Here is a 26358-nt window from a genome sequence, read left to right as displayed (position 1 = left end):
AATCGATTTTTTTCTAAAGATTCAATTTAACAATTTTTCTTCTCATTAAAAACCATCTCGATACCTTCACTACCCACCAATGATCGCCATTTACATAATTCAGATAAAGAGAAACCATTTCTTGAGAACGAATGCCGCTCCTTTCTGCTCTGCCTGAAGCAACAAACAAACCACTTGATGACATCTCAGAAAATACTCATTATAGGACCTGATAACCTCCACTCGAAGTGCAGTTTAGTACTCGTATTTCAAGAGGGGAAACCTAACCCCAGCCATTGAACATTCCATGCACAAATTGCTACGCTCTCTGCCTATCATCCTTGGCACTGGCAACTTGAGTTAATTTATGAACGGCTCCTGGGGAAAAAGGAAAACCGAAGCCGACTCACATGGGTCCGATAAGCATGTCCCTGCTTTAAACGGTAAACACTAAGCTGAGGGGAAAAACTCTACGAAAAGGATAGGAAAAACCAAACTATGTAAAACACTTAACAAAGCATTGCACTTGCTCCATGTGCGAGGCAGTGGGGCTGGGGGTAGGTACACAAGTGAAGAAGAAATTTACGACAATATTTTTCATTCATTTAAAATGCTACGCCAATACACATGACAGCTAGAGAGCAAGAGAGAGAGGAAGAGAGAGAGAGAGACAGAGAGAACGCTGCAGAAATGCATGAAAATGAAACACAGTTGCTAGAGGAATGAAACGGAAAAGGAAACGAGTGAAATTTGAACAATTTCTTGGAGCATGCGCAAGAGAGAGAGAGTGAGAGCATGAAGACAGATTTTGAGAGAGAGATTTGTGATGGAGAAATTGAGAGATTGCCTCTGCTAAGGGTTGGGTTCCTGAACGGACGCGTGCCAAGTCCAAGAGGAAAACGCTCGTAACAATTAGAAGAACTCCCCCCCGTACCCTACCTTTACAGCAGCAGCCCAAAATGAGTTTCAGCCCGAGAAACACAAAAATAACAAACGCACAATTTGTACAACAGAAAGAAAGAGTGAAAGGGGGATAGGTAGCAGTAGTCCTGATTGAGTTACAGGTACTCATACTCATACTCATACTCGTTCTATGTTTGTTTTAGAAATTTCCGAGCACATTGTTTCACATTCGAAAAATGCATGCAAGCCTTTTGCCATAAAAAGCCGCAGGTGGAGTGTGTTTAGGGGGGTAGGGAATGCTCGCAAGGGTTGATACATTTTAGTGGGTGGCTTTGACATTCCGCCACACACACACACCGCACACAACAGTGCACCAGAAAATCGGGCCAAGCGGCGGCAAAATGTGTGTTGCGGTAAAAGGGAAAAGGCATGCACTTTTATGCACTGCATGAAAAATGAAAAGTTGCACGCAAAAAATGCGCAAGCGAGACAGAGCGAAACAGAAAACAAAACCCGAGTAAACAGTTCCCTTGGGATAGATAGTGGAAGGGTGGCGGGAGGTACTGCTACGGCTTGTGAGTTTCCTCCCCCCTAAAAACCGAATCTCAGGTGAAAAGGGAAACCAAGCAAGCCCCCCAGTGGCCTGCGTGTGTGCAGAAGGAACCTAAAGATATGCCAGGTGACATTCTCCCTGCTGTATTTCGTGCAACTGCAATTGGCAACTTTTATTGCGATAAGAATGAAGTTTTACCGGGAAAATGTTTCAGAATGAGACATGAAAAGTTTACAGTGGGACGGAATGGATGGTAGGAAGCATAAACTGCAGCTGGCAGATGTAAAATAAAATCTGACATGCAACAGGAAGATGGCTGGTAGGTCGGTAACTCTGTAGCAAAATCGGACATGCAAGCATAGAAATGGCAGCCCTAAAAAGAGTTGCCAGAGTTGCCACTTGGGGGATGCAGGCAAGGATCCACACCAAGCCTTGAAACTGTAAAACGCGCCTTAATTATGCAAATCAAACTATAAGTTTATTCCAAGGAAAAGTTGCATATACTTCCCGTACTTCTTTGTACTTTTAATCGTACCTTACCGCTGCTCTCCTATAATCGAGCTGAGAGTCACACACATGGAGAAACTTGCTTAATTAAGCATTAATTTCACGTTTTATATGCATGTCGGGGCCCAGACAAAGTAGCTAGAGGAGCGAAAGCCTCCGTCAAAGGTGGAGAACCAACTACTCCAGTAATGGCAATTATTTAAATTAAGTTTACGGCATAGAGAGTGCCAGGCAACTGTGCAAGGCAATGGCATCGTTTCATTTATGCATGGGCTTTGTTCCAATTTAATTTTAATATAAATTATGAACATTTTACAACAATTATCCAAGGAATGTCATAGCCAGATATGATAGGAAATGTACAAATCTGCTGGCAATCTCTTGCGGCTGCTCCAAGTTGATGTGAAATGGGAATTCATTCATTTTATCATCAATCTTAAACATAAGATATCCCAGTGAAAATAGCTCTCCAAAAATACTCTCTTTAATACTCCTTCTAAATATTCCTTAAGCCGCATTTCGTCGCTGGAGCGCTTAAAAATTTGAGCAACTTGTGGGCCACATCTGCGCCATGTTACCAGCTTGAAAAGTGTTGTGGCCTAAATTCCAAGTGACACAAATGGGGGGGAGCGGCAGGCAGTAAAAGAAAGCCTAGAAAAAAGTTTCGCAACATAAATTTTCCACCATGCAGAGGAGGCTGTCAAGCGGAGAGGATGAGAGATGGTTTTGGTTAAGATTTTCCAGTGTGACAGTCGAGCTGGATAAATATCTATGAAGCTTCGTTTCGAGCTAACGACAGCTCAAATTTATTTTTAATCTGTAAATACATTTAACCCTTTCCCAAGGAAGGTCAGGCAAGGGCAGTTAGAGATAAGGCTCGTTCCGAACACACAAATTTTGACAGTGAGTGGAATTGGGCTGTTTCCCATCTAATTGGAATCGCATTTCGATTAGGTTTGCCCATGTCCTCGATAGTTTTATCGGACTGTTACCAAGGGGGACAAGCGTTCATCCGAGGCTTGACCTTTGCATTGTTACCCCATTTGTTGACAGGCAAAATGGTAAATTATTCGGTAAAATTACTTTTGGCCAGCAGCAAACTTTGGATGGAAAACAAGAAAAATTACTCATGTGCATGACATAGTTCTGCCATCGATTTGCTTTATGCATTTCTTGTTGGATTTGCATTTGTCATGTCAGAGCAGAAATACAGACAACAAATAGCAAATATGGAAATAAAAATCATGTAAAATTGTGCACAGTAGAAGCAATGTTGAACACGAACATGAGCAGCGGGCGAGTGCATATGAAATTGAATAAAATATAAAATTCCGCAGAGAGCGGAACAACCCTTAAAGGTTGTTAAATAAATTGCACACAAACAAGCGAAAAACTGCATCATAAATTTATCGTGATATGCCAGATCCCTCGCAGTCTCTCAATCACCGACATTCAACATGTTACTCGTAAATTTGTCTCATTGCAATATTTCATTTTCGTTGCTACAACAATTTCAATGGCCCTCAAAGGTCCTCCAAATGAACAAGTTTCAAATGAATTTTCATTGAATTTCTGCACAATTTGTTCGTTTGTTGTCTGCAGTTGATTATATGTTTTTCACATTCGGTGATTGCTAAAAGGAAATCCGTGTTGCAAATCCAGTAAAAAATGTCACCAAATTATGTCTGACAAATTTTGATCATCTTCTGTTTGAACAGCGCAAAAAGCAATAGAAAATAATTTGCATGTTTCCATGTTTTTACGCCAATACCCAATACCAACTGTCTTTTATTCACTCAATTAACTGCGCTCGAAAGCATCTCACAATGTCATTTTAATGAACACAAAAGAATGCTCAATCAATTAAATAATTTCCCGTAATTTCATTGGCTTAGCATGTATAATTGATGAACGGTTTTTTGTTTGTAAAATAATTCAAAAATTAGATGGAAAATAAATTAACAACTGTCAGCGCAAGAGAAGTTTCTGATTACCGAATAATCAGAGTGGACAAGTGACAGGACCAGGGTCTGTCCCTGCGGAACAGTGGAATAAATGTTCAGGGCCAGATACAGGACAAGGAAGAAGTAACTGAAGCAAGAACTATGACGGACAGACATATAGCCGAAGTGAAAACCAAAAAACAGAAGCAGACGTACAGCCACAGTCAAAGCCAGATTCAGAGTCAGAGTCAGAAGAGTCGGCGGGGCCAGACCGCCTTAGGCAGGCAGGCAGGCTACACAGTGAAAAGGACATCGCACGGACAGACGGGCGGGCACACGGGATACTGTTTTCCACCAAAAAGAGATGTGGCAACAAAATGGCGACGATGTTGCCATGGCAGCAGACGACGACAAGAATGATGGAAGCAGGAGGCTGGATGAAGCAGCTGCCTTTGGCGCACTGCGTCCAACAAAAAGGAAACCAAAACCCGAGACCGGGCTTATTTTGTTTGTTTTGTGTTTTTAGTTTTTTGGGGGAGAAAATGCGAGACTGCAATGGCAATAGCACTCATACAACAGCAAATATATATTGTTTATCTGTATCCACATTCATAATGGCGTCCAAGGGATAAGTAATGGCGCCCCTTGTTCGAGCAGTCAAAACAGGAAGAAGAGCCCTTAGAAAACTAAACGACAAATGGAATAATAAGTATGAAGTAAACAGAAAGGCAGACAGCGAAGAAATACAATAACCCTAGCCAACCGCCCCCTGATAAAGCAAGATTTATATATGTATCGTACTCGCACTCGTACAAGTTTTTATAGGGAAAAAGTTGACTTGGGGGGCTGACTTTTTGTTGTCTTTTGTTGTCCAGCGCACAGCCCTTGGAGCGGCTTATGATTTACTCTGATTCATAAGATCAACTTTAAGGAATGTTCCAAGTTTTGCCAGAGTTTGAGCATCATTTTTCTTCAAGATTAGCTCTCTGGTTCCCTATATTGGCTTAGTTTTGCTCAAGCATTTCAGCTTACTCCATCCTTGGATAGTTTCTTGCAAGTATTTCGATAATATTTTCATCTCAAAATGAACTTTATATGGACAAATCGCTTAATCAACAACTGTGCGGAAAAACAACGGCGGAAAACTGTAGCAAATTAAATGCTGAAAATTTATTTCAATGCCATTTATTATCACCGGACATTTCTACACTCTCTCTGCCGCGGTCTCACTCTCTCAGAGTGTCTTAATTTAATTTTTTTGCAGTTTTTTCCCTACTCTTTGTGTGTATTTTATTTCCAATTTGTTTGCATTGCAATTTCACATACCATTTTTTCCCCAAGTTTGTACAAACTAACGTCGTTTGCTGTGCTGGACGACTGTGCTCTCGTTTCGTACTTTAGGAGAGTCAGAAAGGATAGAGAGAGTTTATTTGGGCTGAGGAATATCTGTGGAGTACAGAGAGGAACCAACATGTTCTGTGTATCTTTTAATACATTGTATCCTGTCTGCTCCCAGTCAAATGAGCTGAACAATTGTTGTTCGAATGCAACTGGCAGGGCTATGATTTTCTGATTCAATATCCTGTCACAGAAACAGCACCAGGGTATCAGTTGGTTCCTTACCTTGGACCTGTGTCCCCTTCAACTTCAATTTTTCCATTTGCCTTGCGTTGAGTCGAGTTTCGCACAGCCGTTCGGCCATTTCGCCGCAGTAATAATTCATGATACAAATTGCGTTTATTACAAAATAGCAGCCAGCCAGAGTACAGTCCGCACGGTCCGTAGTCCGAAAGGAACACGGATACGGGTCCGTGCGCGGAGGAGCACCATTCCGGGGGAGCGCGGCATGGCTCTGCGCGTGGCAGGCAACTTGATTTGCATTGCAAAAAAAAGAAAAAAGGGTTACACACACTTTGCTGTGCACCGTGGGCGTGGCATTGGATTGGATCGAGTTTGGAATGCGACTACAATTGGCCTGTGGCAGCAACACTGCCTTGACGTTTTCTTGCGGCAGTTATTTATCACAGTTTCATTCCATCCATGTGCCCCCCGCACTCTGCACTCCGCACGCTGCGCTCTGTGATTTGTGTTTGTTTGTGGGGGCGTTGTGGCACTGCATGAGTTAGGGCACACGTCATGGTCCAATTAGCAGCAGAACAACGCCAAGAGCGATAGAGCTGTTAACCATAATAATCGCGGGCACACGGGCGCACACACACACCCACAGTGCTGATGAAAAGTTAACGCACAAAATCTTCACACTTGATTTGGTCAAAAACGGTTGGTTTTTGGCTGGCGTTGCTCTTCGTTCCGGTGGCGCGTATGCATTGATCCGTGAAAATTTCACATGTCAATGAATCTGATTATCCCATGCTGGTGGCTCTAACAAAATTAGCGAAATGGATCAACGTCAGGTGCCAGACCAGACCGAAAATGTATAAATATTTAACACGTTTTGCCACACATTATCCGGCTGCATAGCCTCACAATAAATTGCATTACAATTAATAATTGATTCTGCTTTCATTCTGTTTTATGTTTCCTTTTTTCTGCTGTTTACTCGCATAATCGGAGGAGGACATTTTTAATGCCATCAAATTAGGGGATTAATCAAATGAATCTGACATAAGCAGCGCATTTAAATTGAATTTTAAAAGTGCCCATAAAATAAAGTAGACAATTTTAAAATCCAAACAACGAATACATTTTGCATGTACAGAAATCTGTTTGAATGACTGTCTGAAGTGGGGCCATAAAAATACAGTCGGAACGGATGTGTTAATTCCTGAATATGAGTACTAACATTACAACACCGGCATAACATTTAATTCCACATAAATATATACCACGAGATGAGTCGTTAGTCCGATTGTGGAACTGTGGATCATTCTTCATGGTTATTCCACCACTAGATCCCCTTCAACCTTGTTTTCTGATATAGCCGAAAGCTCAAAAGTAAATGTACAAAGTGAAAGCAAAACCTCTGATTTATATGCCACGTTTTTTACAGCCTTAAATCCGATCAAATTATATTTCATATTCCAAGCACATATTTACCGGATTTAAGCCTTTTGTTTATCATTCAGTGATAGTTTACCCTTTTCCGAAATCAGAATATTATCTTTATCTGGGTTAAATCAATAAACATTTGCCCGCTCTGGCAGAATAAATAATTTCCACACGGAAAAAGCGGTGACTTCAACAAGAGCAGTGGAAAACAAGTGAAAAGCATATTTAGCACTGCATTTTAGTATCGGTTTTTGTGTGTGGCGGCAAACAAACAGCTTTGGACATAGAATGAAAACGAAAACGTGGAAAAAACTATTTTTTGAGTGAGAAAACACAAATCAAACAGCAGGTGTGCCCGCAGGACGAGATGGTGGCGCGGATTGGCAGTGTTCCGGTGGCCATTTTGTTTTCACATTGCAAATACAAATTTCTCGCTGCGGCACGGGAGTCCAACCGACATTCCCCTAACTATCCCCACATAACAAAAAGATGGTTGCAAAAACATATAAAAATTTGTTTTTGCCTGGACCAAACGGCACGGGCAGAGTCCTTGCCTTCCTTTCCATTTTTTTTGGCCGGTGCTTCTCCTTTTTGTTGGCCGGGACCAATCACACTTTGCATATGCAGCGTTGCGGTATTCACACCAACGACGGTATTCTCCCTCAGCCATGGGGGGCCAGTGGTCGGCCTCCTGTGCAGTCACAACCCAAAACATGAACCGTTCTCTGAGCCCCGAACTATGTTTACTCATTAAAATGCAGAATTCTCGCGCTTGTGGACTGCCACTTGCAGTCCAGTTGCTCGACATTGTGATACTGTGTTGGGGCGAAGGGAAGGGATTCCGAATTTGGCCAATGTAGAGTCATCTTGTAATCTGTTGGTAACATAATGTCGTTTCACAAAGGTTCTTGTCTGGGACAGACAGTTCAGGTCGCCCATTCAATACCCTGTTGCACACACACAAACACTCACAGTTCCCTCCATTTTGGGGGTCAGTTTTGGCCGGGCCTTTAATGACAGCAGATGCCAGATGTTGTTGCGTCTGAGCTGGACACTTGCCCCAAACCCGTGGCGCCCCACCCACGCCATTGTTCTGGTGTATGTGTAAATTGATGTGCCATTGTGTGGTTGCAATTTTATTGAATGGAAAGTGCGTGTCAGTGCCCTGTGCCAGTCCCCTTGCTGGCCGCCGGACAACGACAACAATTTACATAGCTTAATGCGTGGAAACATTTAAATATTTTCCGATATTTGCATTTAATTTGAGCAATTTCCAGTGGCTCGATTTCAGGCAACGAAGTGGGTGTGTCTGGCAGAGATTTGCCTTTTGTGGATTGGGTTTGGCTTTGGCAGATTGGATTTGTATGCCAGACACATGCAAGACACAAATCAGCATCGGTATCGGGGCCACGTTCTCTCTTCTCGCTTTTTGCTTCTCGCTTCGATGTGCGCTAAGCTTTACGATTATGATTACGATTTTCATAGCATACTTTTGTGTGTGCCATGCATATCCTTATGATAGCTTCCTTTTCCTCTTATGCGCACATAAATGCGAGTATATCTGTTTGTGTGGGTCCGCATGGGTGTGCTCCACATTACTTCTTATGGCTGTCGCTGCTGCTGCCACTGCTACTGCTGCTGATTATTATTGGAAAGTAACGCTCATAAAAATGCATATTAAATGCGGTAATGGTTATGGGGCAAACTATAATTTGGCGTGAAGTAAAAAAGTTTTGCTCAATGGGGGAGCGTGCCACGAGACCTTAATGAAGTGGCGTGGAGGGTTTGATTTATGTGGCAGCCACCAGGGAGAGTAGTGGATGCCCCAGGGCAGGGCGCTGCTGGTGGTGGCATACAATCAAATCAATGAAGTCGATTTCTTGCAAAATATTTCTCTACCAAAGGCACTGCCACACCACATTGACAACTGCGAGTATTTCAAATATGTAATTCATCTCACATGGCCACAGTTCAGTGCATTTCTGTGTCACACACTCGACGCTCCCTCTCGCTCTCTATATTTCCCTCTGGTTTTCCATGGGCGGAAAACTAAAGTACAATTTATGAACATGCAAAACTTAAAGCATGGAAACAAGAAACTTCTCTTGGGTTTTCTCATCAATCAAAAACCAAAGTCCTGTGCTTAACGAAAAGAGAGGAGAAAAAAGCTAATGTCTCGTGCCATTGCCAGAGGCCTTAAATGACAGACTGCCACCACACCTGAAGGGGAGGATGGGGCGGTTGGGGTATTATCTGCTCCTGTCGAGGGTTACCCTCAGTCCAAAGGGGGGGTGGCACTTCCACCTGATTGGTATGCACAGGACACGGCCCAAGCCCAGGCACCCAGTCGCTCCTGGGCATCTCGAGGAACACCCCGTCCGGATCCGGCTGCGGGTGCTGCTGAGGCAGAAATTGCAATCAAGTCAGCGCAGTTGGCGCACAATCGCCATCAAACTCAATCAAGCTCACGGCAGCCCCTGGATAACAACGGATTGGATGGATGAAGCGGTGCCCGACCGCCTGAATCTCGGGGAATGGTGATAAAGCTCTGCTGCAGCACTGCCTCTGCACTGGAGGCGCTAAAAGAAAATTTCATTAATTTTCGCTTAATGTCCGCCATGTGCGCAATTTCACTTCATTTTGCTTTAGCTCTACGGCTCCGTCTCTGTCTGTGCATGCAAAAGTGTGTCCGAGGCACACCCAGCAGACCCAGGGAAGCGACATAAATGGATGAGGAGAGAGGATAAAGGAGTTGTTATGAAGTTTGATTAGCATTAAGGCGGTAGTTTGGTTGGAAAATCTTTTCAATTTGCACAAAAAAGGAAAAAGTAGCTCAAGGCATTAGTGCAGTGAATCGGCCACTAAGATTCTTACGAATTTTGATAGTTGAAGGAATGGAAAATATAATTTAAATGGGAATTATGAGCTCAAGAAATACCAAAGCTTGGCTTGACAATTATATCTGATAACATCTTTAACACTTGAAGTATTTGCCAACAGAGAAGAGACAATTGAAGATTTCTTGATTTTGGAATCATTCTCTTTCACCTCTCATAAAAAATACCTTTAATAATTATAATCCACCAGAAAGACATGAAAATCTCATTGCTAAGACACAGCTCTTCCGCTTAAATCATATAAAATAAAACCTTAAACATTTCTCCCGCACTTTCCTCCTTGAAGTTCATTGCTCACATCATGTTTATGGCTCTTGGGGAATGCATCTTACGAGTATGGGGGTCATATTTTCCGTATTTTCATATAGCCTCATGTCAGCCTAATAACGCCACTCAGTTCCGAGTTGATTGCGTAAATTTTAATTGAGTCGCAGAGCTCTTCTGTGTCTTGCACGTCCAGCGCCTGGCCTGGCGCAAATTAATTTATTAATGTTGGTAATATTTTTTCCTCATCTTTCTCCTTCGCTGAAATTGTCAATTAAATTGACGGGATGGCAGGGGGCAGTGCCAATGTATCTTTGACTAAGCTTTTGCAAATGATGTGCCTGCTTTATGTGTCAACCATCAACTGAGATTCTGTGGCACGGCTGAAAAAAAAACGTTTTAAATTGTGAAATTTATTTATCAGAAGCAGCGAGAGAAATGTGACACCTGCTAAAGTATACATTTTTATGGTAACTGTCAGTGGCAGCCTCCAGCAACAGAAGTCATAACATTATCTTTATCTGCAACTGCCAATTTGTTGCATTTGCCCTGCCATGCAACGAGGCGTGGCAGATAAGCGAGGCGCACAGAGGAGCCGCAAGGAGGCCGTTCCTCTCGCTTAACTGTGCCAGCTCTCGCTTCCAAGTACCCTGTACTTCAGGGATATGAATGCAGTAGACATTGAGATCTTTCTATGTGCAGAGGGTATCGCATAGTCGTTCCTCTTAGTGTTTTTCCTCCCTATTTTCGCACTGGGTCTCCTGTCTCGCATAACTTTGCATTCGAAAGCAGGCACTGCCTCTGCCTTACCCTGTGCTCCCTGTGCCGCTCCCCGCTGCTGCCCCAAAGTGTGTGGCTGCCTAGTGAGCAGCAAACTCGTTGTTGCTTCAGCTGCATCACCAGCGCCAGCGCCAGCTCCAGCTCCAGCCCTGCCCATGCCCCACCAGACCAAGTGTTAACTCATTTGCGTGCCTGTTAAGTGACTCAATAAACGACATCTCAAATTGAGGACTCCACGCTGTGACTGCACCTTCTTCTGCCTAGCAACTACACTCCACAGAAACGCAAACACACTCACACACACACATGCAACACTAAGCTTACATAATGTGCCTGCCTCCTTCTTGCCCCAAACGACACCTCTCTGGCATACCTGATGCCAGATCTGCTTGTTTCTACCTCCTGATTTGCAATGACAAATTTTTAGTGCCTTGAAAATGTGTTCATTAATATGGCAGTGGAAACCAAAAGAGGAAACTGGTTTTCACTGATTCTTATAGAGTATTCTCAGTTCCAGTCCAAAGACTTTATTTTTGAGTAAAACACAGACAAGAAAACTTTTTCTTTGGCTCTCATAGTAGCCCATATTCTATGGCATAAATTCTGCACAGCTAATTGCACGTATCGTATATTTTTCTCACTGCTCAACTGCTTGTTTTCTAAAGTTTTTCTCGGACTCATTTTCTCATTTTAAAGTTTGTTTCAAAGCTCCCAAGTGTTTCCTCCACTTCCCCCCCTGATTCGATTATGTTTGTTTCTGTGTTCTGTTTCGTTTTCTTCGCTATTTTCCACTCCGCTCCCATTCGGGGCAATCAAGCCATCGTGCAAAAACTTCAATCCGAATTAGCCTCAACGCTGCTGCTGCTGCTGCTGCTGCTGCTGCTGCTGCGGAGGTCTTTTGGCAGCTCCTTCGTGTCGACTTTTCGCTGCCCCTGCTGCTACTTCTGGTGTTCAATCAATACTCGTACCTTTCGAGTATGTTCAATATTTGGCAATGGCTTGTCGTACTTTCCTGCTATGGCCAGACTCCATTGTTAACAGCTTCATTAAATCCATGGCGTCGTAAAAAAAGGAGCTCGCCCGCATAAGGAAAATATTACAAGAGCCATAAAAATATTTCGAAGGGTGGCAGCATCGAGGCGCACTTTGAGAAACTTCTTCAACATTGTACTCGTATTTCTTGCACGTATTTATCCAAGGCATAACCCCTGTGATACACTGCTTCAGCTCTCGCACCACCCCACCACCACCCCACATTGAAACCGCAGAGGAAAATGAAGAAATTCATTTGGAGCGAACGCGTACCTGGATACCAAGAATAAAGTTTCGACTTGACTGCATTTTAATCAAGCCAAGAGCCACGAGCCAAACCAAACCGAAGGGAACCGCAGTTTGACCCTCTTGATATTGCCGAACACCAGGGAGGGGGCAGTGGGGTTGCGTTTTGGGGTGGTGTCAATTGTTCCGCTTGTTCGGAGGGCCAAAGCATAAAGGTTCAGTTGCCGTTAAATTGTGGTGCAAAGAGAGGAAAACATTTTTCGAATGCCTGATAACCAAAATATTGTATGAGGCTCTCATAATTTGTTGCGGAAACAAAAGCTTGATTTCTTGAGTGCTTTATTGGGGGTAAAAGGAATACCAAGGGACTTTGGCTTAGCTTCCCTTTCTGGCAACTTTTGATGGCCAACCGAGTCTTTACTGAACTGCATTTATGTGTTCTTTGATTTGAGATTTCTCTTGGGCTTAATCAAAGGAAAAGGATTTGTAAATGTCTGTTAGAATTCTCATTCAGCACACCAAATCTCAAAATTGATTATTTTATTCCCGGAAATCATCAAATTATTGAATATTCCTCCAGCACATGACTCTGCTCTCTCTCTCTCTTTAAGTGGCACTCAAACGAAGACTCTATTACATTCTCCGTCATAACTTTTACACTATCACCTACTGTGTATGCAGAATTCCCTTGCCCCAACAAATGACTTTCACATGACAAAAGGTCGTTTCAAAGTAAATTTGTTGTCAAACGTAAAAACAAATTGTGTATGTAGACAGGGAAATGACATTAATGCTGCACGTAGGACAAGTTTCAGTTGTCAATTTTCTTAACAAATTCAATTTTATGCGCGCATCACTTTTCTACCGAGATTCGCTTTGCTTCCGTCAAAGCCTGCTGCTGCGGGAGCGGGGGAGCCGGAGAAGCTCTGTGTGTGGGTGGAAAGAACTTGAAGAAGAAAAAACTTCAAGCTGTCACCCACTTGAAGATGGCACCACAGACGATTGCCTGGAAGGGAGGCGAAGGGCTCCCCAACCCAAATTTCCTCTCCATTTGAAGCTGAGTCCTCCAATGCCATCCCTTAAAACGTCTGAGCTGTGATGAGCTCTGCCCTCTCTCTCTCTCTCTCTCTCTCTCTCTCTCTTGTTCTTTGTATACGACTCTCCCTTTCTCGCACTTTTGCCAATGCAGCATCGCTCCTTTTTGACTGCTGGGCTGCCTTCTACTTAATCCATTGAAACAATAAGCAGCTTTGTTTGTTCTATCCACGACGACAGTCTCACACTTTTGCTTTGGGCTTTTGTCGACGACTGGCAGATGCAGCCGCAGCACTTTTGCTGCAACTTTAACCTCGTGTTACTCTTGCGTTTCGCATTTCTCTCTCTCTCTCTCTCTCTATCTCCGCTTTTTTCTCCACTTTCCTCCAGTTCCTATTGTTATCGCACAGCGTCGCTGAAGTGCAATGCAAAGCCGGGACAAAGCGTCGTCTTGCCGGGTTCCCTTTTGGGTGTTGCATTTAGTGCTAACCTCTGGGTGGATCCAACCTCCAGCAGGGCCTCCTCTTGTCTGGCTTATGACGAAAATGGCTGAGGTCTCTGAGGGTGTGGGGCCACGCCACTGGCACCAGCATCCCTTGGCAGTGATTACGAGTATTATAGTAGCTGCATGGTTTTGACTCCTTAAGGGCCTCGCCCTCTCCTTCGCGTGTAACATTCACTTAATGTGCATACTCTGATAAGAAATAGGCAACACATATATGTATGTACATATGTATATATAGAGGAAGAGATCTACAGAGGAAGTGCTGAAAGTACTTGGGGGTTGCTGGTACACAGAAAGTGTCGTCTAATGCGGGGGCGAAATCCGCGTGTGAAGTTTCATTAAATTGAAATGAATGTAGGGGGAAGTCATGGGGGTACATGGAATAGTTCGTTATTGAAACAAAAGAGAAGGAAATAATAGTACCTACTGGAATGCAATCTCTAATGAACAACTGATTACACGGACCCTTTCTGCAGACTTTGGGAAGAGTTTAGAAGTTGAATTCAGAGACCAATGGGTTGCATTGAACCTTTAATTTCTATGCAAAAAATACATAAAATGTTAACAGATAGTTCTTTCAATGTTGCAAGAAATCTTTAGCCTTTTTTTCACGTTTAAAATTTCTCGTTTTAAATCTCTCTTTCGCTTCGGCGGAGGAAACTTAAGCAGAAATCCCAGATTTATTCATGCTTGTTGTAGAACACCACATAATGAAAATCGTTGGCATCGCTCTGTGCCTTTTATTCTCTCTCTCTTTCTCTCTCTCTGCACACACATACATTTGCTTCTCTGGCTCTGACTACAAAAGCCATTTCCAGCCATATTCCAGAACCACATTCTCATTATCCCCCCCAATGGCTCTTCGTGTGCATTGTCGCCACGGATATTCGCCATGTTGGCTGCTGCTGCTGCTATTCCTGCTTTTCTCTCCATGCACATTAGTGCCCCTAACACACACACAGCACACACACACAGCACACACACACACACACGGCACAACCATAACAATAAAACTCTTTTCATATTATTTAAATTTCAAGTTATATTCTCGTTTTTTTTTTGTACCTGCTTTGGCACTAGCACACAATAAGCCATAGAAAATCGCTACAATGCCAAGCTGCTGGAAACAACAAAAGTTGGCAAGAATCAGCGAATAACTCTGCCAAGTTATGGCCAACCAGGACCACGAATGCCCTACCATCCAGCCATCCGATGCCCCTATATCCTGGCATGCAATTCGCGTTTGGCAACGAGTTTTTATTCTTTTTTCTGTGCAATCTGTTGAGCAAAATGTTTGTAGACTTTTGTGCAAAGGCAAAGGCGCTTTCTTTGTCGGTGGGGTTTTGTTTCTTTTGCCATATTTGCTCACTCATTTGTTGGGGGTGCGGCACCCTGTTTACAATTCACTTTGGTTGCACTTGAGAAATTACACATGCAGCAGGTCCCCCCCAATTCCCTTTGCCGCGTGCCTTCATTCCTCTCTTTTCTACTCTCTGGCCCTTTTTTTATATCGCGCTCGAATTTCTTTGTGTTTGTCGTCGTCTGTTAAGGGAGGAAAGGTGGGCAGGTAAATCGTCTGTCTTATTTGCCTGCTACTTCAGCGTTAGCCCCTCATTCAACTCCCACTTTCCCTAACCCCCAAACACGTACTGCCAGCCAGCCCCACTCTTCTAATAAGCGACAGTCTGTGTGGGATGTGGTGGGGCTCCCGGCTACGGGGCTCCCCTTGGTTGGTTGCCCTAACCAGTAGGACTACAACATGATTGGAATTTTCCGGTGCAGACATTTTTGCAAAGGTAGCAGAAAAGAACGGGCGAAAAAAATACGAGACCCGACCCGATCCGACCCTTGCATTATTGCTTTACCTTTCTCTTGCTTTCCCCCAATTCAGTCGGCGGTTGTACTATTGATTTTTTTCAAGTTTAACCGCTCTTTTTTTCTGTTTGCTGCTATGCATGTTTAGTGGAAATTATAAGTTGGCAACATTTTTCATGGCATTCTCGGGAGCTCTAAAAAATGTGAAATAATTGTTGCGGCAACGCCAGGGGAAAGTTAACGAAAGGTTAAAAAAAAAAGTGAATATGCTCGAAATGTTATAACATTCAGTTGTCGATTTTATTTATTATAAGAACTGATAAAAGAATGGTCAAAAATTTTAATATTTTGTACCTTAAACTTCAGTGAAAAGGTCGAGTAAAAGTGGCATCAAAAAACCTCAAAAATAAACCAAATCTATTGTCAAATCTTAGGCTTCATTTTTGTTACAAATCAGAAGCGAAAACTCTTGTTGGAACAAATATTTGTTTCATTTGTGTTGCAACTGCTTTTCCAGCTGATTGCATTTGAATAGCTCAAGTGAAATCCGAGAGACTTAAATTACAAAAGAGGGGGCTAGCCACCCCAATCTACATACACACATCCTACCATCATCCATTAGTTGTAATAACAAAGGGCTACCGAAAAGCTTGCACAATCTTGCAACCAAAACACAAACAAAAACTGTGAAGGGAAAACAAAATTTCTTATATGGCTTTCCATCTACTTTCTTGCAGCGGGAATCAAGTATACGGACAACCAGCGTGTGATAATTCTGGTGAAGGATGTGAACGACGAGCCGCCGTACTTCATCAATCGTCCACTGCCCATGCAGGCGGTGGTGCAGCTGAATGCGCCACCAAATACTCCCGTGTTCACGCTCCAGGCACGCGATCCGGACACGGATCATAACATCCATTATTTCATTGTGCGCGATCGTACGGGCGGACGCTTCGAGGTGGATGAACGTTCCGGAGTGGTGCGCACCCGTGGCACAGATCTCTTCCAGCTGGACATGGAGTATGTGCTGTATGTGAAGGCGGAGGATCAGAACGGAAAGGTGGACGATCGTCGGTTCCAGAGCACGCCCGAGGAGCGCCTGTCGATTGTTGGAGGCAAGCGGGCGCCACAGTTCTACATGCCCAGCTATGAGGCCGAGATTCCAGAGAATCAGAAAAAGGACTCCGAGTAAGTTGTGTGCACAAAAAAAAAAAAGGGAAACCAATGAGAGTAGGAAAACACAGGGAGGAGTGTGTATGCAAATTCGTTGGATGCCAATAAAAGTTATGCATAGCAAACTAGTCTCTGAATCTGGACATGTGTGTGTGTGTGTGTGTGTTTATCCTTGGCTCTCATTGAAATTCCACTGGGGAAAACAACTGTCAAAAGGCAGTCGAGCATCAGAGAGACGACTCTTAAAATATGCAAGCAAATTTTACATTTCCCCCAGCGCTCCTAACCATACCATTTTTTCTCTTTCTCTCTCTATCTTTTGCAGCATCATTTCGATTAAGGCCAAGTCCTTTGCAGACCGCGAGATCCGGTATACGTTGAAGGCGCAGGGTCAGGGTGCTGGCACCTTCAACATTGGACCCACATCGGGAATTGTCAAGCTGGCCAAGGAGCTGGACTTTGAGGATCTCCGACAGCCGCACGTGTACTCATTGATTGTGACGGCCACCGAGGATTCAGGAGGGTTTTCCACCTCAGTTGATGTGAGTATTTATCCTTGCAAGAATATTCTTTAATTTAATCAATTAAATTTCTTTTACAGCTCACCATCCGCGTCACTGATGTCAACGACAATGCACCCAAATTTGAGCTGCCCGACTACCAGGCCCACAATGTGGATGAGGACATACCGCTGGGCACAAGCATACTCCGTGTCAAGGCCATGGATTCCGACTCTGGATCGAATGCTGAAATCGAATATCTCGTATCCGATGACCACTTCGCTGTGGACTCTAATGGCATCATTGTGAACAACAAGCAGCTGGATGCGGACAACAATAACGCCTACTACGAATTCATTGTGACGGCCAAGGACAAAGGCGAACCGCCAAAGAGCGGCGTTGCCACCGTTCGCGTCTACACCAAGAACAAGAACGATGAGGAGCCCAAGTTCTCGCAGCAGGTGTACACACCCAATGTGGATGAGAATGCCGGTCCCAATACCCTGGTCACCACTGTAGTCGCCTCCGACAAAGATGGCGATAATGTGCGCTTTGGCTTCGTTGGTGGCGGCACTTCCTCGGGACAGTTTGTCATCGAGGACATCACTGGCGTCATTCGATTGCACAACAAAGCCATCACCCTCGATCGTGACAAGTACGAGCTGAATGTCACAGCCATGGACGATGGCTCCTGCTGCGTGAATGGCGATCAAACGATACACACATCCACGGCCGTTGTCGTTGTCTTCATCACGGATGTCAACGACAATAAGCCAGTGTTCAAGGATTGCAGCACATACTATCCCAAGGTGGAGGAGGGTGCCCCGAATGGCAGTCCTGTTATCAAAGTTGTGGCCACCGATGAGGATAAGGGCGTGAATGGACAGGTGAGAATGGGATTGTCAATATATGAAAGGGATTGTACGATTGCCGTAGTTCAGTACTTCAATGAACACTCAAAATTATTGGAAAAGTCCATCCATTAATCGTGTAAAAATAAACCTTTATACCGTTGCTGCATATCGCTGTTCCATTTACTGATTGATTTTTCTATATTAAAACACTTTTATTGCATCAAATTGTGGCCCCAGGAAATATCACATGTCAATCAAGCGATTCGTCTACCCTGTTCGATTATCCTTTTCCTTAATTACTTTTCCCCGCTTCATCTAGAGTCACATTAATTATGGGTTATTTGTGTTTTGAGGCCAGCCCTAAACGAATTATCCTCGTGGGTGTGTGGTGTGCAAGGGAGAGATTTTATGGCGAGATTTGCGCCATAATTTTCGTTTCGTGTTTTGGCCAAGTTCAATGCACTCGAGAGTGCACTATGGCATGTCGTGTGTCGAGGTCAAACGCCTCTAAAATAAGCAGCCCCAATCGCAATTTGTGTCAATCATTAAACAATTTTGCATGTTCTTTCCGTCCACAGGTGAAGTACTCGATAGTGCAGCAACCGAATCAGAAGGGAACCAAGTTTACGGTGGATGAGGAGACCGGCGAGGTGTCCACCAACAAGGTATTCGATCGAGAGGGTGACGATGGCAAATTCGTATCGGTTACGGTGAAGGCCACGGATCAGGGAGATCCGAGCTTGGAAGGCGTCTGCTCTTTCACTGTGGAAATAACAGATGTGAACGACAATCCGCCGCTATTCGATCGACAGGTAAGCAAATCGCTGGCAGCGATGGGAGTTCACAATTGTAATGAATATTTATCCTATAGAAATATGTGGAGAATGTCAAGCAGGATGCGAGCATTGGAACAAATATTTTGCGTGTCTCTGCCTCCGATGAGGATGCCGATAACAATGGTGCCATTGTCTATAGCCTGAGTGCGCCCTTCAACCCAAATGATTTGGAATACTTTGACATCCAGGCCGAGTCCGGTTGGATTGTGCTCAAGAAGCCACTTGACGTAAGTGTTTGCTTTCCCATTCAGTGACTCAACTTTGGCTCATGTACTGTACCCCCGTTCCCTTTATGATTTTAACAACCCCCAAAAACTAACCAAGTTCTATGATTTCCATTATGAATTTATGATTTACCATGAAGCGAACAAATCGTTCTTCTGTTTCTTACTAACAACTCAATGACAGATGCTTAGCATCTAACCAAAGATCTAGAGAGTCCGAGCGGCTTATCTAACTATCAATATATCTATCTGTATAACTACGAGTATCTTATGATTGAGTTCTTCGGTTTTCAAACTGCACCTTTCTTCAGTTTTTGTTTCGTTCAATGATTTACAAGACCGCCGCCAGAAGTATATTTGATGTGCAAGCAGTGCAAGTTTTTTTGCCACATCGATATCTACGTTTAGAGCTATCTATCTCGTATATTATGTACATGTCGTATATTTTTAGTTGTTTCCAAACGATTGTTTTGTTTAGTTTATAGTGCGTAAAATTGGCCCGAAAGAAAGCAATCTAAACCCAAGAACAGACTGCCAAGAAAGCGAATTGATTTTTAACATTTTTTGAAACAAATCAAACTAACACACCAGATCAGAGGTCGGTTGGGAATGAAATGCTTATAACAGACTGTACAGCTGCTTGAATACTTTTTTGGTGCTAGGTTTTTAGGATTAAGAAAATGATGTAAATAATGGAAACCACCTAAGGCAATATCCATGTACTTATACCCCCCGAAACGATCACGAATATTTTTGAGCATCGTTGTAACCATTTTTTGATGGCTCTTAAACAAAAGAGAAAACTCTAAAAAGAAAATATATAATTTTCCTTTTTCCAAGTAGCCTGATTTTGTATTGCCATTTTTTGTTTTTTACCCAAAAAAAAAAAATTATATACTCCCCACAAAACCCCCGAAGAAACCAAGAATCCAAAAGAAAACTTTTTGTCGAGACTATACAACTTTTTGAACGTCTCCTGCTGCAAGCCTTGCTAAGATTTTTCATATATTCATTATATTTTTGATCAAACAAATGTTTAAAATACATATGTATATATTTTTGAAGAACATTTCTGTTTGCATGCCCATGGAAAATGTGGCCTTTATAATCGATTTTTTTTTGTCATTTAAAGCTACGCGGAGAAACTAGAATATGTTATTTAAATAATTTATGTTTTAACTGCACCTTTTACTTTATGATTTGTGTTGTTTCGAGAGGATGATAGACGATGATTGTGAGGCATTTTAATATTTTCGTTTTTAATTTCCCATTTTATATATTTACATATTCAAAAATTATGGTACATACTATCGAAATGTATAATCAACGATTTAGGGTTGTTATCCAGTAAGTAAATGCGAAAATTCTGCTTTACTTGTGCTAACCCCCACAACAAAAATCACACAGAAATCTGTATGCTAACCTCAAAAAACGAAACTAACTTTAGGAAGAGACTGAACTTCATAATCTAAATAGTTATGAAAACTGAAAATATCACTTCATTGTAGGGCACATCCAAAAAATAGAGCAAGAAATAGTCTCGTCAAAAGCAAAACAATTTATGTGAAAGGAACCCCATCCAGAATCCCTATAACATTGCTTTTCCCCTACTAAACCACTCCTTACCTTACAACTTTTGACTGTATTTATTCCCCTCTCCAGAAAATCATTATTTTAATGAATCCTTATTTCATTTGGTTTGTGTTTCATATATTATTAAAAATGCATTTGAATAAACTGTTTAACGTCAACAACGATGCCATCAAAAACGTAACGTAATCGTCACGTGACCAAACATATTCCCAAGACACAAACCCAACCTAACATTTTGCTAACATTTGGGTTCGGGCATTGACTACCATTAACATGGCCATGTTAACGTCACGTCCCGCTCTGCTGTTAATGCTAATATTTCTGGCTCTAAAACTACGCTTCAATCAAAACTCACACTCAATCGATCAATCAACAGCGCGATCGCTATCGCTTGCGCGTCCGCGCCCAAGATAAGGGCCAAGCGCCTTCCTATGCCGATGTTGATGTTGAGTTAGATGTCGTCGATCGCAATAATAAGCCCCCCATTTGGGATAAGAGCGTTTATGGGCCGATTCACATACGCGAGAATGTCACTGTGGGTACGGTTGTAACATCGGTTAAGGCAAGGTTTGTATAGCCAAAAACACATACTCTCTCTTTCTTCCTTCATCGCAAAGTCTACACACACTTAACACTAACATGAGAGTCTAACAGCTGTCTGTAACAGTCTCCTAACATAGTCTAGCTAACAGCATTAAAACATTTGGCTAACATAGCATTTAAGCTCTACTTACGGTGTATTTTTAACATCCGGTCGATGTTGCTGTTATTCCCTCTGCAGAGTGAAAGCTTTACGATATACAAGTACTTTTTGGTGTTCGTAAAAGCTCTCCCAAGTTGCATACCATTTTTTGTGGTCCATCATCAAAGTTCGAGCTAAAAAAAAATATAATTTATAATTAAAATTCAAAATCAGGAAAAAATTTGTTGCTGGATTTGATTTTGAGACGAGCAATCCTTTTTGCATTTTGATGCGGTTCCCCATGGAACTCCCTACACATTTACCCACCTTTTGGATCTGCTCCTGCTTCTCTGTCTCTGATTTATCCCCCATTCTGTGATTCAAATTCCCCCCAAAGACATGAACTATTAATATGCCTGGAACATTGTGAGGATCGTAATGAAATTTTTGGTGTTGGTTTTCAATTAATGGATACGATAAATTAACTAAATATCGTACAAATACTCCAAACAAGGTTGCAGTTTAGTTGTAAGCTCTAGGAATTACAAGGTAAATACTCGTACTCATATACAACGTGTTCAAAAATGTTAAAAAGCAATAGTCGTAAACGAAAAGAATTATAAACGAAGCAAACTGTACAAAGTATGCTACAAAAATGGTACTTATAAAATGCACAAAACCCAATATTTGTTTCTTAAACTTAAAACCATTTAGTTGAGACTATTTCCTATATTCATTTAATAGCTACATAAAAACGTTTTACATTTTGAAGGCTAGGGTCGAGACAATATAAAATAATTTGCACTGCATTCAAAAGAAAAGAAAATTTAAAATATATTCGAGCAAAAAGGCCTAAGAAATTTTACTTTAATGTTTTAATATATATCTATTTTTTTTAATACGTTTTTACTCCTATTTAAAGAGGTGTTGGCTTACAATTTTCATTTTTTGTTTTTTATCCATGAAAATCCAATCTATTTAATTCAACTTTTTTAAAACTTCTTTGAAAAAAATGTTGCAACTATATTATGTACTTTTGTTTTTTGCCTTTTTCCTGAAAACAAACAAAAAATACCGTATTTACCAACAAATATCGACGTGTCTCGTCATTTTTGCAACGCCTTGCTTGATTTTGAAAAACAAATACTTGATACCAAAACCGATTTTTGATATGCATATATCCGTGAAATGTATATAAAATACAGCGCGAGACATACAAGTTAGAGGCCATGGCCCAAGACAAGGGCTATCCGCCATTATCGCGTACTGTCGAAGTACAAATCGATGTGGTCGATCGGGCCAACAATCCGCCCGTCTGGGATCATACTGTCTATGGGCCCATATATGTCAAGGAAAATATGCCCGTTGGCGGCAAAGTCGTCTCGATCAAAGCCAGGTCTGTTCAATTTTCGTGACAAAGTTTAACACATCTCTCAAAAAAATCAACAAAAATCAATTTAAAAAAAAAAATACATTTTGCTTAGTTATTTAATAAGAAATATGTAAACTTTTTTGTTTGATATTTTCATAGGTGTCTTATCTTTTCGTGTTCATACTTTATCGGTTATTGGTGTCATATATGTCTTGCCATTGAGTTACTTTGTGTGTTCTGAATGTTTGTTCCTAGCTGCTCCTTAGAGATCGAATCCTGTGAAGAGGGGTCCATGGAAGTCTTCCATTTCCACGACCACTCTCCCCAAACCCGTTATTTACACCTTTTAGTGCTCCCTTTTCCCATATCATCATCTCTCCCATAGTATCCATCCATCATTTATAATGCACTCCAAACCTGCACCAGTGATATAAACACAACTATAAGCTGAAATGCACAAGCCACACATTTATGAGAACTGCACAACATGTTTTGTTTTACATTTATTTTGCTTAGTATATAATATATGTAGGTTGCACTCAGAGTGGAAAAATACCATGAAATCTTATTTTCATAAAGCTTAAATGTGTATTTAACTAGAAGCCACTGTCTCATACTGAATAGAGAGGTATTCCTTTCCATGTCAATAAACATGTTGTACTTCCATACTTGGAAATTAGAAGCGATTAATAAATAAGAAATATGCTTCGATAGCAAAACTACAGAAAATTTGTATATTTTCTTATTGATGAATTATTCTCCTCTATTATCTAAATAAATTATATTTGTAGCCACAAACAGGAATGATTGATGCAGTACACTGAAACATCAAGCCATTCTTTCAGCAATAAGGCGATAGAATAGCAGATTCCAATGATTTTAAAAGAAAGTTCCATTATTTTATTACCCAAGGCTGTTTAATTTTAATGAAAATCTCAGTCAAAATGTTAATTTTCATTACTCTTCAAGGGTATTTCATGCTCGGCTAAACTTTCCTAACTTTCCCTTCTCCTTTTGGGTATTTTCTGGACGCACATGTCCATAAGCTGCTGCACAAACTGGAAAGTGTGTATAAGCCAAGGGCCCGACCTTTGCCGCATGATGAGGTGGGTCAGTTTCAATTACCTGCCACTTAGTGTCAGCCAGTGGCTAAAAAATAATATAAATCCCAACTATTCCCAAGGAGAAAGGGCATGCCAAAGGGGGTTGGGGATGGGAGAGTGAGAAAGTTTATTTTAAACAAAGTTTTTGTTTTATATAATTGCAATTAAAAAAAATGAGAAAAAACTGGAAGAAGAGCACTTAAATGACTTCTGGGTGGTGGAGAACACCATCGCAACTCTGGGATCTTTGTGCGGTCCACCTCCGCCCCACTCCAGGGATAAATTCACTCTCTCTGGGATCTCTCTCTGCGGGGAGCGTTTTATCTTCGTGGCAAACCAGCCACATGGCACTGGCATTTTAATTATGCGTCAGTCCAAGTCAGTTTTTATATTATCCGCTTCCCTTTTTTTTTCACCATGCACTTTCCCTTCTGTCGCACTCAAAGCAAATGCACTTAAAACCAAAGGCTAAAAATATACAAACCACAAAAAAAATAAAAATAAAACAAAATTAGAAATGATGCACATACGCACCTGCACAGAGTCTGAGATTTGGCCTGAACCTGAATCTATATAGAGCTTAGTTTAGTGCCCTTAAGTACACTTCTTTTCTGTTCCCCAGCGCAATATAAAGGAAATTACAATCTATTAAACGCGCTTGGGTTTCTGCTTTTTGTGTTGTTTTCTTCAGTTCCTGGCCTTAAGTATTCTCTCGGTTTTATTGTAATTTTTGTTGTTGATATAAAAAACATTTTTCGTCCACCTTTCCTTTTGGTTTACGTTTCTCTCTCTCTCTTTGCAATTATCTGGTCATGTCCCAGCACAAAAAACAACAACAATTTGTTAACAATATGTATATATACATTAGAGAGGGGCCCAAGATGCCATTAGGAGAGGGTTTAAGTGTTGGGACGCCCCCAAGTGTGGGGCGTGTATCATCGTAATTGTATTTGCTCTTGAGGCGCCTCGAGTTCCCTATTGTGTGCGCGGCACGAGGCAAGGTCGAGGGCACAAATAAATATGTATATCCATAGCTAGAGCAGCTTCACTTTTTGTTTTTTTTTTCTAATTTAAATTATAGAAAATAGTTGAAACATTCTAGACGCAAAACTGCAACAAAATGAAGCAACAATTGTGCTCAGTGTACAGAAATAAGTATAAACAATATTTTCCATACACTTTCTTTTGGTTTTACCAACACACAATCAAAGAAATTTAATGAAATCTACTCACACCTTACATCCAAATCACAGAACAACAACAAAGAAAAAACAAAACAAAACGAAAAGAAACCTCCAAGAAAATTTCATGCAATCCACAAAAAATTTCCCCCACCCACCATTCCACCCATTCCCACCCACTCCGCCATGAATTTTTCTCCTCATTTTTTGTGCCATTTTTTGTCCTTGGCAACATTTTTGCGCAGTCTGACAGTTTTCATTTATTCTTAAGACCCGGCTCTTAAGGATCTTTTTTTGTGCTGCTGCTGCTGCCATCTTTCTGTCAGCTGCAAGTGTTGTCCAAGCGCAAATAATACATATATAAATTATATTTTATATATGTATATTGTTCCCCTGATTTTTGCCTAATTTGTTTTTCATTATCATATGCTGAAACCGAACCTGAACCCGTACCCGTACCCGTACCTCGCCCCCATTTTCCAACACCCTGAAATGGCAATTACATTTTTTGAAGCCATTTTTATGTTGTTTTCCCCATCCGTTCTTCATTTTCGGTTTCCCTCTGCTTTGCGGAAAAAAATTATATGTATTTTTCGTTTGCACAAAAGACGCTTTAAGGAATTTATCGTGCAGCAACAAACTCTTTTTGAATGCACATCATTTTTAGAGCAAGAATTCTTTTTATGCGTCGTTGTCTTTGAATTTTGTCATGTTGCATGTCGTATTTTTTAAAGAGAGTATATTTTTTTGTGTGACTGTGTGAATGTACTTTAAAGCAAGAGAAAGTCCAGCCAGAGGAGAGTTTTCCCTGAAGCTTACAAGAACTTTCTCTTGATTACATTTTTTCATATTCAAGTAATTGATTTTTGATAAATGAAGTAAACATTTAACAAGTTCATTTCGTAGCCTAACCATAATTTCATGTAGAAACTTAACCTTTTTCCTATAAAATATAACTATTATAACTTAACTAATGTCTGAATCATATCTTATTTGGCCTGGACGTCTGCAGTTCGGGTATTGAAGGCAATCCCACAGTTTTCTATCGATTGATGCCTGGGTCTACGGCTCAAACGAACAAATTTCATACGTTCTACTTGCAACAAAGACCGGACAATGGAGATACTTGGGCGGACATAAAGGTGAACCATCCGCTGGACTACGAAAGCATCAAGGAATACAATCTAACCATACGTGTTGAGGTAAGAATTCAATTTAAAGTTTAAACAGAAGTTTTTCGTGGGCTCAATTAGACGCCGACATGTATTTGACTTTTGTATTTGGAAAAGACTTTCGAATACGTTTGTAATTATTTGATTTGAAAAGTTTTAATTACTTGCGCGAGTTTTCAATGCAAATGGCAGATGGTTGA

General features: G+C 41.5%; 1 protein-coding gene across 13 annotated transcripts in view; it reads left to right on the top strand.

The window, feature by feature from the left end:
* Nucleotides 1-26358, top strand: part of LOC117902199 (neural-cadherin) — a 139859-nt gene that overhangs the window by 47359 nt on the left and 66142 nt on the right. For 5 of the 13 annotated variants that reach the window (XM_034813403.1, XM_034813402.1, XM_034813401.1 and 2 more), the window contains 8 exons: nt 16206-16656; nt 16967-17183; nt 17243-18028; nt 18574-18807; nt 18867-19058; nt 20391-20402; nt 21025-21215; nt 25999-26188. In XM_034813403.1, the coding sequence (XP_034669294.1) occupies nt 16206-16656; nt 16967-17183; nt 17243-18028; nt 18574-18807; nt 18867-19058; nt 20391-20402; nt 21025-21215; nt 25999-26188 (2273 nt within the window). Of the gene's footprint in view, nt 1-16205; nt 16657-16966; nt 17184-17242; nt 18029-18573; nt 18808-18866; nt 19059-20390; nt 20403-21024; nt 21216-22535; nt 22727-25998; nt 26189-26358 lie in introns of all 13 variants that reach the window. The other 8 variants (XM_034813412.1, XM_034813410.1, XM_034813408.1 and 5 more) reach the window with 2 other exon arrangements.

The sequence above is a fragment of the Drosophila subobscura genome, chromosome U, assembly GCF_008121235.1.
Source record: "Drosophila subobscura isolate 14011-0131.10 chromosome U, UCBerk_Dsub_1.0, whole genome shotgun sequence".
Taxonomy (NCBI): domain Eukaryota; kingdom Metazoa; phylum Arthropoda; class Insecta; order Diptera; family Drosophilidae; genus Drosophila; species Drosophila subobscura.
The sequence above is the reverse complement of the archived record's forward strand: the minus strand, read 5'-3'. Positions and strand labels throughout refer to the sequence as shown.